Source organism: Sorex fumeus, unplaced genomic scaffold (assembly GCF_029834395.1).
Source record: "Sorex fumeus unplaced genomic scaffold, SorFum_2.1 ptg000044l, whole genome shotgun sequence".
NCBI lineage: Eukaryota > Metazoa > Chordata > Mammalia > Eulipotyphla > Soricidae > Sorex > Sorex fumeus.
The window spans coordinates 25,106,976-25,118,981 of NW_026606101.1; the positions used below are offsets into that span (position 1 = coordinate 25,106,976).

Here is a 12,006-nt window from a genome sequence, read left to right on the forward strand (position 1 = left end):
TGTTCTTATATTTGTTTCCTATTTGACTCAAACAAATATTGGACTACTATAGTGAAATTTGGTTTTCAAATCAGCTTCCCCAGCCCCCCTTGTTGTAAAAGTGAATTAAATGCTTGAACCTGCCTTTTAATTGTTTTGTATCTTACTAGTCCCCTCGTACAGACACATACATATTTTGTTAGGCCACAAGTTTCCTAAATATCATATCTAACTAAAATTTTGCCACTTCTATCTAAAATATCCTTTGTTTAAGATGTTTTTAATGCAAACTAATGAAGTTACTTCTTTGATCAGGATTCTAAAATGTAGGATTTACACACCTACTTTCTCTAACATGATTAGCATATTTTATAAATTGTTTCTCATACTGCTTGAGTTAATATAACAAACCCAGCAGCAATTTACATGTTGAAATGTCATCTTTGCTACCCTACTTGCTATTGTTCATATTTTATTTCAAGCCCAACTTGCGTAGTTCACAGATTCTACGTCAGCCCCTGGAACATTTTATTGTACCTAAGTTCTTATTTATTTGTCTGACAAGAAAGCATTTTCATATGGTTCCAAAGACCTCATGACACTAATTTTGGAACACGGTATACATAATAATTGTTCATAAAATGAATGACTGGGGAGTAAATAATGGATCAATAAATAAATGTTACAGAACCTTCAAATTAATATTCTTTAGCGTCTATATCTGAATCTAGATTCTAAAGGAAGGACAGTTGTAAACCTCAAGACAATATGAGGATAAATAGTTATTAAAACTATTCTTTAAGGATGTCTTCAAAAGGAGGCTATATTAGTTGAAGCATAATTCACAGAAATTTTGAACTAGTTTTCTTGGATCAATATTTAGTATATGTATTTAGTAAAATAATTGGGTTTAATTAAGAATATCTAAATCATAAGTTTTTTAAATTTCCTTATTTTTATACCTTATTAACCTAATACCCTTGATGTATCCCTTACAGAAAGATTCCTAATTGTGTCCACTTTTCTTGCTTAAAGTTCTATTTTATGGGTTGTATATGGAGCTCAGTAGACTGATACAAATGCATTGTGTGCGGGAGGTGAAGATTGATCCCTGGAACTACATGATTTCCTGAGCACTAAGCCAGGATTGACCCTTAAGTACTGGCCCTTAAGTATTATTTTATGTGGTCCAAATAATAAACAGTGCCCTAATTTATTTTGAGAATATATAATTTTTACCTTTCCTGTTGAGCCAGAGCAATAACAAAGCAGGTAGGGATTTGCCTTGCATGTGGTCGACCCAGGTTTGATTCCTCTGCCCCTCTCAAAGAGCCTGGCAAGCTACCGAGAGTATTCCACCCACATGGCAAAGCCTGGCAAGCTCCCCATGGCATATTCAATATGCCAAAAACAGTAACAACAAGTCTCACAATGGAGACATGACTGGTGCCAGCTCAAGCAAATCGATGAACAATGGGAGGACAGTCCTACAGTGCTGCAATAATCAACAAGTAAGTGTGTATAATATTTTGAGATGCATTAGAATAAATCTGAAATCAGGCATATGCTTACAAAAGCTTTTGCTGGACAAATTTTATTTTCATTGTTTTATATATTTACTTTTCACACTTATTGGCTTCACATTTGTGTCAGAGAATTAAATAAAGTCAGGAACTTTCCTAGAGTTCCCTATAGGCCATGTGAATCCCACATGCTCAGGTAAAGCCTATAAACTTTTAAGTCATTGTTAACAAGTTCAAATTTACAACATTTCTCATCCCAGAGCCACTTTTTTAAACATTTCCAGAAAACTAATGTGTTCTTGTTATTATCTACGTAACTGTACTTTAAAAAAAAATCTTCTAATCAGGACAAGTACTGAGTGTTGAAAGTGGGTAAAGGGATATACATGATGACCTTTCATATCTGTAATGTAAACCATAATGCCCAAAGGAAAGGAGAGAGAGAGAAAGAGAGAGAGAGAAAGAGAGGGAGGTGTCTGCCACAGAAGTGGGCGAGGAGAAATACACTGGCGAAGGGATAGGTGCTAGATTATTTTATGACTGAAACCCAATCCCGAACAACCGTGTAATTGTGTATCTCACTGTAATATTTTTAAAAAAATTAAACCTCTTCTAGAACATAAAAGTATTTTTGTGGATGGCAGTGCTCAGAGGACCATATGGGATGCTGGAAATCGAACCTGGGTTGGTCACATGCAAGGCAAATGCCCTACCCAGCCCCCACAACACTTTTCTTTACTGGAAGATGATGTGGGATTTCTCACATTCAAAAATCAATCAAGCTATTGGAACTTGGAGGAAACAAGTTGAAAAGGTTCATAGAACAGGTTGGTTGGCACAATATTATCCTTGGGGTTTCTTGCATGTATGAGAGCAATTGCTATAGGTTTCAGCAAAGAAATGAACTAAAACCTTCTACCTAGATCATGCCAAGCTCTGTGATTCAATGACAGATACTTATTATGAAAGGCAATGCCATCGCAGTATTTTGATAAAGTTAACTTCTTAAGTCAGGTGAGCTCTGTCCTTTTTAGAATATTGCATAACACCATGACTCTAACCATGCACCTCCAAAAGAAAATTGAAAGATGGAATTTGTCTTTTCCTCATGACTTTTTCTTTAAAATATCAATATCTTGTCTGGAAAATATCATAAAATTAGCTTGACGTGAAATGGAGAAATAAACTAACCTCTCAATATGCCTTTCGCAACAATCGGCAGAGAAGTCAGTCCTCTCAGCCATTTAATATCTTCCCAGCTGATAGATGGATCTATTGCTTTTGCTACATATGTGGCAAGTCCACTGTTGTCTCCAAAATTTTCCTTAGGAGAGAATGCCAAATCACTGGCTTCAAAATTTTTCATTCTGAAATAAAGAGATACATAACATGAGAAATGTCTCAAAGATAATCAGACTGTTACAACGGTTGGCTTAATTAAAAAAAATCCTTTCAAAATCATTTAGTTGTTAGCTTTTTCACCATAAACTATTGTGTATCTAATATCTGTGTTCTGTTAGAACATTTCCAGGTAAATGTGACAATCTAATTGACTCAACTGATGACTTAAATTTTATACTGTGCTTATATAATTAAATTCATTTCAAAGTAGAATATGTAGTCAAGTTCAAACATCCCTCTTTTATTTTATTTGAGTTAAGAGGTTGAACCGCACTCAATTATGTTTAGAGCTTACCCTTCATCCTGTGCTAAGAGACCTCTCCTGTGGTGCTGAAGAGAACATATGATACAGGGGATTCAACCAGGTTGGCTACATGCAAAGTAATCATCTTCACTACTGTGCTATCTCTCTGGCCTTGTATTTCTGACCTTCAAGTCCAAGTTTATGAATATAGACAATGGATTTTATAATTTCATTCAGCAATTCATATTATCATTAATGGTGAAAATTTGAATGTTGCATCACAATTAAAAATAGTCTTGCAGGGGCCGGAGCGATAGCCTAGAGGGTAGGGCATTTGCCTTGTACAAGGCCGACCTGGGTTTGATCCCTGGCATCCCATATGGTCCCCCAAGCACCGCCAGGAGTAATTCCTGAGGGCAGAGCCAGGAATAATCCCTGAGCATTGCTGGATGTGACCCAAAAAAAAGCCAAAAAAAATAGTCTTACCTACCAATATTTTAACAATCAAAAGAAAAAACCTTAAGGAAGTAAAATTTATGTCCTGTGATTTCTATTTTACATAGAAAACAATGTTTAGGATAAGTTGACTGCATGTATAAAAATAGTTAATGACACATTTTAACTCCAAACTAGGTCTCTTGGCTCCTAATTACATTTGTTTCTTCAGCCATCTTTTTCATCCTGGCAACATCATTTCATTTCAGGAAATCTTCAAATGGTCTAGTAGACAACTTTAGAGATGAGTGGCAATCATGTTTGGTCTATAGTCTACTTTCAACATGCTTCTCCCATCCTGGGAGGATCCTCCCAACACCCTTTATTTGGTGCTCCCTTCTCTATCTGAGCTTCCTTTTCCCCTAGCATGTGTAGCTGGCCTCCAAGCCATGGAGCAAACCTCCTGATATTAATCTCGGCCACTCTTGGGTTTTAGTCTGCTATTTTGTTACTCTATGTTCCCCAGATGAGGGATATTGGGACCTGTGGTGGTGGAAAATGGGCACTGGTGGAGGGATGGGTACTTGATCTGTATAACTGAAACCCAAGCACAAAAAACTGTGAGTCTACAACTGTACCTCATGGTGTTTCACTAATAAAAATTTTAAAAAAAGAAAAAGAAAACTTTAGAGATGAATGGAACTGCAATAGTAAAGCCCTCTGTTGTTATGGAGATATTTTTATGCCCTATTACTAAACTGGATATGGAAGGCAGAGGTAAAATTAAAGGTGTTCTGAGAATAACTGTCAAGTCTTACTTGTCTGTTTTCCATTCAGTTATTCTCTGTGAGGCTCTCTGCCTGTTTGTACTAACTTCCCAATATCCAGATGACCCTGATGATGGAATGAGCTTTCAAGCTACAAAGACAGTTTTTTTCTTTCTCTGTGGTGTGATGGGTTAATTTTGCATGCCAACTTGGCAAAGAGATGATTGGATATGGACCTCAGGTAAAAATTATTTCTGACTGGACAATTACCTGCAAAAAAAATTAAACTGTCTAATGCCAGGCACAAAAGTTAGATCAAAATAGATTAAAGACCTCAATATCAGGCCTGAATCCATAAGGTGCATGGAGGAAAATGTAAGCAGAACCCTCCATGACATTGAAGCTAAAGGCATCTTTAAGGGTGAAACACCACTGACCAAGCAAGTGGAAACAAACATAAACAAATGGAACTACATTAAACTAAGAAGTTTTTGCACCTCAAAAGATACAGTGACCAAAATACAGAGAGAACCTATGGAATGGGGAAAAAAATATTTACCTAACATTGAAGACAAAGTTGGCAAAACCCTCCATGACATTGAGGCTAATGGTACTTTCAAAGATGCCACGCCACTGGCCGAGCAAGTAAAAACAGAGATAGATAAATAGGACTATCTTAAACTAAGAAGCTTCTGCACCTCCAAAGAAACAGTGACCAAAATACAAAGACAGTCTACAGAATGGGAAAGGATATTCACTGAATACACATCTGACAAGGGGTTGATAACAAGGATATACAAAATACTGGTGGAACTCCACAAGAAGAAAACATCCAACCCCTTCAAAATATGGGGCAATGAAATGAACAGAAACTTTCTCAAGGAAGAAATCCGAATGGCAAAAAAGCACATGAGAAAATGCGCTACATCATTAATCATCAGGGAGATGCAGATCAAAACCACAATTAGATACCATCTCACACCTCAGAGACTGGCCCACATTCAAAAGAACAAAAGCAACCGATGCTGGCGTGGATGTGGCGAGAAAGGGACACTCCTTCACTGTTGGTGGGAATGTCGACTAGTTCAGGCCTTTTGGAAAACAGTATGGACGTTTCTCAAAAAATTAGAAATTGAACTCCCATTTGACCCAGCGATACCACTCCTGGGAATATACCCCAGAGAGGCAAAAATGTGTAGTCGAAGTGACATCTGCACTTGTTTGTTCATTGCAGCACTGTTTACAATAGCCAGAAACTGGAAGAAACCTGAGTGCCCAAGAACAGATGACTGGTTAAAGAAACTCTGGTACATCTACACAATGGAGTACTACGTAGCTCTTAGAAAAGATGAAGTCATGAAATTTACATACAAGTGGTACAATATGGAAAGTATCATGCTAAGCGAAATGAGTCAGAAAGAGAGGGATAGACATAGAAAAATTGCATTCATCTGGGGGATATAAAGCAACAAAATATGAGATCAATACCTAAGAATAGCTGAGATCAACACCAGGAGGATTACTCCATAACTTAGAGGCCAGCCGGATATTCTAGGGGAAAGGGCAGTTCAGATAGAGAAGGGAACACCAAATGAAAGGTGTTTGGAGGATCCTCCCAGGAGGGGAAATGCATGTTGAAAGTAGACTATGAACTGAACATGATTGCCACTCAATGCCTCTTTTGCAGACCACAACACCCAAAAGGAGAGAGAGAACAAAGGGGAATGTCCTGCCACAGAGGCAGGGTAGGAGGGGGGGTGGGGGGAAATGGGCACTGGTGGAGGGATGGGTATTTGATCATTGTATGACCGAAACTCAGGCACAAAGATTTGTAAATCTACAACTGTACCTCATGGTGCTTCACTAATAAAAAAAAAAAAAGATTCTTAATAAAAAAAAAATTTACCTAATAACCATCAAATAAGGGGTTAATATCCAGGATATACAAAACATTAGTAGAATTGTACAGAAAAAAACCTCCAACCCCATAAAAAAAATTGGGAGAAGAAATGAACCGAAACTTCATCAAAAAAAATTCAAATCATCAAAAGGCACATAAAAAATGCTATACACACTAATCATCAGGGAAGTGCAAATCAAGTAACAATAAGATATCAACTCACATCACAGAGACTGACACATATAAAAAAGAATAAAAACAACCAGTGCTGGTGGGAATGTGGAGAAAAACGGACTCCCTTTCATTGTTGGTGGGAATGCCCACTAGTCCAGCATTTCTGGAAAACAATATGGGCATTTCTTCAAAAACTAGAAATTGAGCTTTCATATGACTCAGCAATACCATTTCTTGGAATATATTCCGGGGGTGCAAAAAAGCATAGTAGAAAGAACATCTGCACCTGTATGTTCATTGCAGAACTATTCATAAAAGCCAGAATCTGGAAACAATCCGAGTGCCCAAGAACAGACAACTGGTTAAAGAAACTTTGGTACATCTATACAATGGAATAATATGCAGCTGTTAGGAAAGACGAAGTCATAAAATTTGCTTGTAAGTGGATGTAAATGAAGAGTATCATGCTAAGTGAAATGAGTCAGAAAGAAAGGGACAAACATAAAATGATTGCACTCATTTCTGAAATATAAAATACATAATATGAGACTAATACCCAAGGACAGTAGAGACAAGGGCCAGGAAGATTGCTCCATGGTTGAAAGTTGGCCTTATGAACTGGGGGAGAAGGCAGCTGGGATAGAGAAGGGATCAGTAAGTCAATGATGGTTGGAGGGATTGTTCGGGATGGAAGATGTGTCTGAAAGTAGATAAAGGACCAAATATGATGGCCTGTCAGTATCCGTATTGCAAATCATAATGCCCAAAAGTAGAGACGGCATAGAAGTAAAGTGTCTGCCTCCAACAGGCAGTTGGAGGGATGGGATGTGGGGGAGGGATTCTGAGGACATTGCTGGTGGAAAATGTACACTAGTGGAGGGACGGGTATTTAATCGTTGTGTGACTGAAACTCTAACATGAAGCTTTGTAAATGTATCTCATGGCGATTCAATAAAAAAAAAATGTTATTTCTAGGTGTGGCTATAATTTGCAGATGCACCTGATCACTTGATCACTTGACTTCCCGTTAATCATCGATTTGCTTGAGCAGGCGCCAGTAACGTCTCCATTCGTCCTGTCTCATGCTAGTGTAGCCCAGTGGCATCTGTTCATTCTAGGAACACGAAGAGCCTCAAACCGATCGTTCAGGGTCTTGACAAAGAAGTCTGACCATATTGTAAGTGGGCGGCCACACGGTCTTTTGATGTCCTGTGGAATCCAGTCGGTAATGGCTCTAGTCCAGCGGTCATCTCCAAATCTCATTATGTGTTCAGCCCATCTGGTTTTCGACGCCTTGGCAAACCTCCAACCCCATCAAAAAATTGGGAGAAGAAATGAACAGAAACTTGGCAAAGGAGGCAGTGTCCCTGATTCTTGACCGTCGACAAAGGTCAGAACTCTGAATTCTTTCTCTCATTTGAGTGAAACGTGATACTCCAAGCAAAACTCTTTTGATTCCTCTTTGGGAGACCTGAATAGCATTTGCATCCTATTCTCAGCACTGGACTAAAGCCATTACCAACTAGATTCCACCGAACGTCAAAAGATTGTGTGGCCGCCCACCTATGAGATGGTCAGACTTCTTCGTCAAGACCCTGAAAGAACGGTTTGAGGCGCTTCGTGTTCCTGGAGCGAGCAGATGCCATTGGGCTACACTAGCACATGACAGGGACAAATGGAGACATTACTGGTGCCCGCTCAAGCAAATCGATGAGTAACGGGATGTCAAATGATCAAGTAATCAAGTGATTCCTCTAGCTCTGTTCCTCTACCAGTTCCCTCATACGTGAGGCTTGTCTGAGTGTGTGGAGAGTGGCCTTCAGCATGACTGTGCCTGGGTTCTGCAGGTTTTAGGCTGCTGGGGTTCTGCTTGGAGCAGAGGGGGAGACTCAACCTGCCCCCCTCCAAGGGACCTCGATGAAGACAGTCTGATGCGGGGACAGGAAATCCTGTCAGAGAAAACCAGGTGTGCGGGACCCATGGCTGAGATCTCTAAGCCTGCTCAGATCAGGGCTTGGCCTCCTCCACCCAGACCCTCAGTTTTCCAGTTGTTTGGCAGCCAAACCCACAAACTGCCACCACCTCCCCTCTGCCCCCGTGCCATGTAATGTCATCAACAGACAAGATCCAGAGACTATAAAACAAAGCTCCAGGAAGAGAGTGACACAGTATTTCCTGAAGCACCCAAAAACCTCCGACCCTCTTGGAGAGCCCACAAGCTACCAAAGGTATCCTGCCTGCACAGCAGAGCCTGGCAAGCTACCCATGGCGTATTTGATGTGCCAAAAACAGTAACAATAACGGGCCTCATTCCCCTGACCCTGAAAGAGCCTCCAATACAGCAGCATTGGCAAAGACAAGTAAGAAGAGGCTGCTAAAATCTCAGGGCTGGGATGAGTGGAGATGTTACTGGCGCCTGCTTGAGCAAGTCGATGAACAATGGAATGACAGTGACAGTGACAGTGATTCCTCTAGCTAACCTGTAAGACTCTACTACTGGCTTACTCTAAAATATTTTCTCTTGGTTTAATGTTAAGATACCCTGACTAGAGTTTTGGCATTTCTGCAGACTCAGAACGAAGGTCTTTCTGCCCAGAAGCCGCACAGCGGACATCCACTATACAATGTATAACCATCTCTGTGACTTGGAATAATACAACTCCAAATACAATTGCAAATTTTATTTTTCTTAAAGGTTGTCTTTGAATGATGATTCAAAAAAAAATCACCTAAGTTCACCTTGCTCTTCTGCATATAACAAATTACCTGCTAAAAGTAAAAAAGTAAAGACCCTCCCGTTGATCGTCGATTTGCTCGAGCGGGCCCAGTAACGTCTCCATTGGAGACTTTGTTGTTACTGTGTCTGGCATATCAAATACTCTCGGTAGCTTGCCGGGCTCTCCGAGAGGGGCAGAGGAATCGAACTTGGGTCGGCCATGTTGGCCGCTTGTAAGGCGAACGCCCTACCCACTGTGCTATCGCTCCAGCCCGCTCGAGCAAATTACCTGCTAACCAATATCAATATCCTCTTAGAGAAAAACTACAGAAACATACTGATGTTTGATCTCTAACTTCACTGTCACTATCCCTGTCCTCCTGTTGTTCATCAATTTGCTCGAGTGGGCCCAGTAACATCTCCATTGTGACAATTGTTACTGTGTTTGGCATATCGAATATGTCATGGGTACCTTGCCAGGCTTTGCTGTGCAGGCAAGATACTCTCGGTAGCTTGCCAGGCTCTCCCAGAGGGGTGGAGGAATTGAACTCGGGTCGGCCATGTTGGCCGCTTGCAAGGCAAACGCCCTACCCACTGTGCTATCACTCCAGTCCATCTCTAGCTTAATCAGTAAAGTAAAAAGTAAAGTAAAGGCCCTCCCGTTTATCATCGATTTGCTCGAGCAGGCCAGTAACGTCTCCACTGGAGACTTTGTTGTTACTGTGTCTGGCATATCGAATACTCTCGGTAGCTTGCCGGGCTCTCCGAGAGGGGCGGAGGAATCGAACTCGGGTCGGCCATGTTGGCTGCGTGCAAGGCAGACGCCCTACCTGCTGTGCTATTCCTGCCAAATAGCTTTGCCACTAAGCATAGAAAGGATCTTGGAGTTATGACTCTAACAATTTTCATATAAACCTATAAGGACTTAGACATAGTATGTAAAAGTGATTTTTAAAAGAACCACAAGATTTTTTTAAACTAAGTTTGGCTTAACATTCTTGACACTTGAAGATACTTTTGGTTATAATAGCTGGTTGTGTAACTTGGATGACACATTAACATAAGAACTTGAACATTAATATCTCACAGAATCCTATATATGCTATTGGCAATGTTTTTCTAGTAAGGATTGAAGAGTTGGTCATATCATTCCATTGATTCAGGTGACCATTAATGATCATAGAAATATGTCAGTTCTTTGAGAATCATACTGGCTCCTAAACCTTAACTGGTTTGTTAAGATTTAGTTGGGATTTTAGCTGAAATGCTTGGGGCATCTCTTTTGATCAAATTACCAAGGCTTCTAGATTTTGTCACAGACTTTGATATTTGTCATCCAAATGTGAATTAAGTCAATCTTCTGGTTTTGAATTCCAAACTTTTAAATAATGTTGTTAATCAGTGAAGGTCTAGTCTGTCTCCCCCATACCAAGGCCAGAGGATTAAAAACAGAGCGAAAATGAAAAAATCTGCATGTGTATATATGCTGCATAGCACCCCACCCCCATCCCAAACAAACTACAGTGTTTTAGCAAGGGTGGGGTGAAAGGGTGAAATGGATAGGAAAAAACAGAAACATGGATAAAATTATATAAATAACTGTTGTTATTCTTGGACGGTGAAATGCAGATCAACACTTGAATGAATGTTGCCTTACAGAAATTTCAGTGCACAATGAAGCCTTGTTGTTACTCTAAAACGTTGTTCAAAGCCAGAAGCCAAGAAAAAGTTTTCAGATATCTTGACAGAGACCCACGATGGAGTGTTTTACCAATGGCTCTGAAAGAAACCTCCATGAATGCTATTTTTATTCGAATTATGACATACAGAAAAAAACCCACTTAAAGCAGTTTCTGATAACCAGAGTATTCCATTTCGTAAGGAAGGAAAAAGGGCAACATCAAAATAATAACATGATTACTTAGAACTTAATTCTTTGAATCCCAATCTATTTAATGACCCAAAGGCAAAGGATAGAATTTCTTCTTTGTAAGGGACTCATTGTGCATTGAATACTCCTCAAATATACTTTTTAATTTAATATAGAAATTATTTTAGCTTTTAGTAAGTTGGCATCAATAAATAGGAACAATTACTAAAGAAAGTTCAGCATTATTTTATAGCCAATAGTAATACTAATAATAATAAAGTATTGAGAGCTACATTTATTGTTTAGAGGGGCCTCTCCAGTGATGCTAGGGGACAAGGGCCACTCTAATAGTACCTGGTGAAGCATTGCAGGCCTGCTATTCCATGCTTGGGCTCAGGGGATATGGTGCGAATCAGGCCCAGAGGTTTTGGTGAACTGGCCACGTGGTGGTAAGAGTTGAGTCTGAGGTTTTGTGTAGCACCACTTTAAGCTATATCCCTAGACCCCATATACATTTATACACATTTTATAATGTCAGATATTTATTGTGATATAAAAATTGTTATACAAAATGAGATTTAAAATATGATAGCAAAGATAAAGCTACATAACTCCACAGTTGGATGCAAAATATAAAATAGCAATCAGTATAAATTATAATATCATCCCAATCTGAGAGAGAGGCAGAATTTTAAAGCTATAAATCTGTAGGCATTGATATATATGCTATCTTTGGTTTTGTGGTTAGGAGAAAAGAAATCCAAATTTAGAACATGTCATTTCTATCCTCAAGGGGAATCAATAGATAAATAATTCAGGACATTAGTTTCATTTATGGTCTCAAATCCTTAATTTGTCAGATACAAATATTTTTAGATATATTTTATATTTTTTACCTCATGTACTTTTATATATGATTTAATCTTTCTAGGAAACTTGTAAGTGCCATTATTTTCAATAACTAAGATTGAACAGTAAATAAAACAATTAATAGAAA

At 39.2% G+C, this 12,006-nt stretch overlaps 1 protein-coding gene across 1 annotated transcript in view; it reads right to left on the reverse strand.

Moving 5' to 3' along the window:
- Positions 1 to 12,006, reverse strand: part of HAO1 (hydroxyacid oxidase 1) — a 71,941-nt gene that overhangs the window by 24,832 nt on the left and 35,103 nt on the right. The window contains exon 4 of the mRNA XM_056121812.1: positions 2,694 to 2,869. Within this exon, the coding sequence (XP_055977787.1) occupies positions 2,694 to 2,869 (176 nt within the window). The remainder of the gene's footprint in view (positions 1 to 2,693; positions 2,870 to 12,006) is intronic.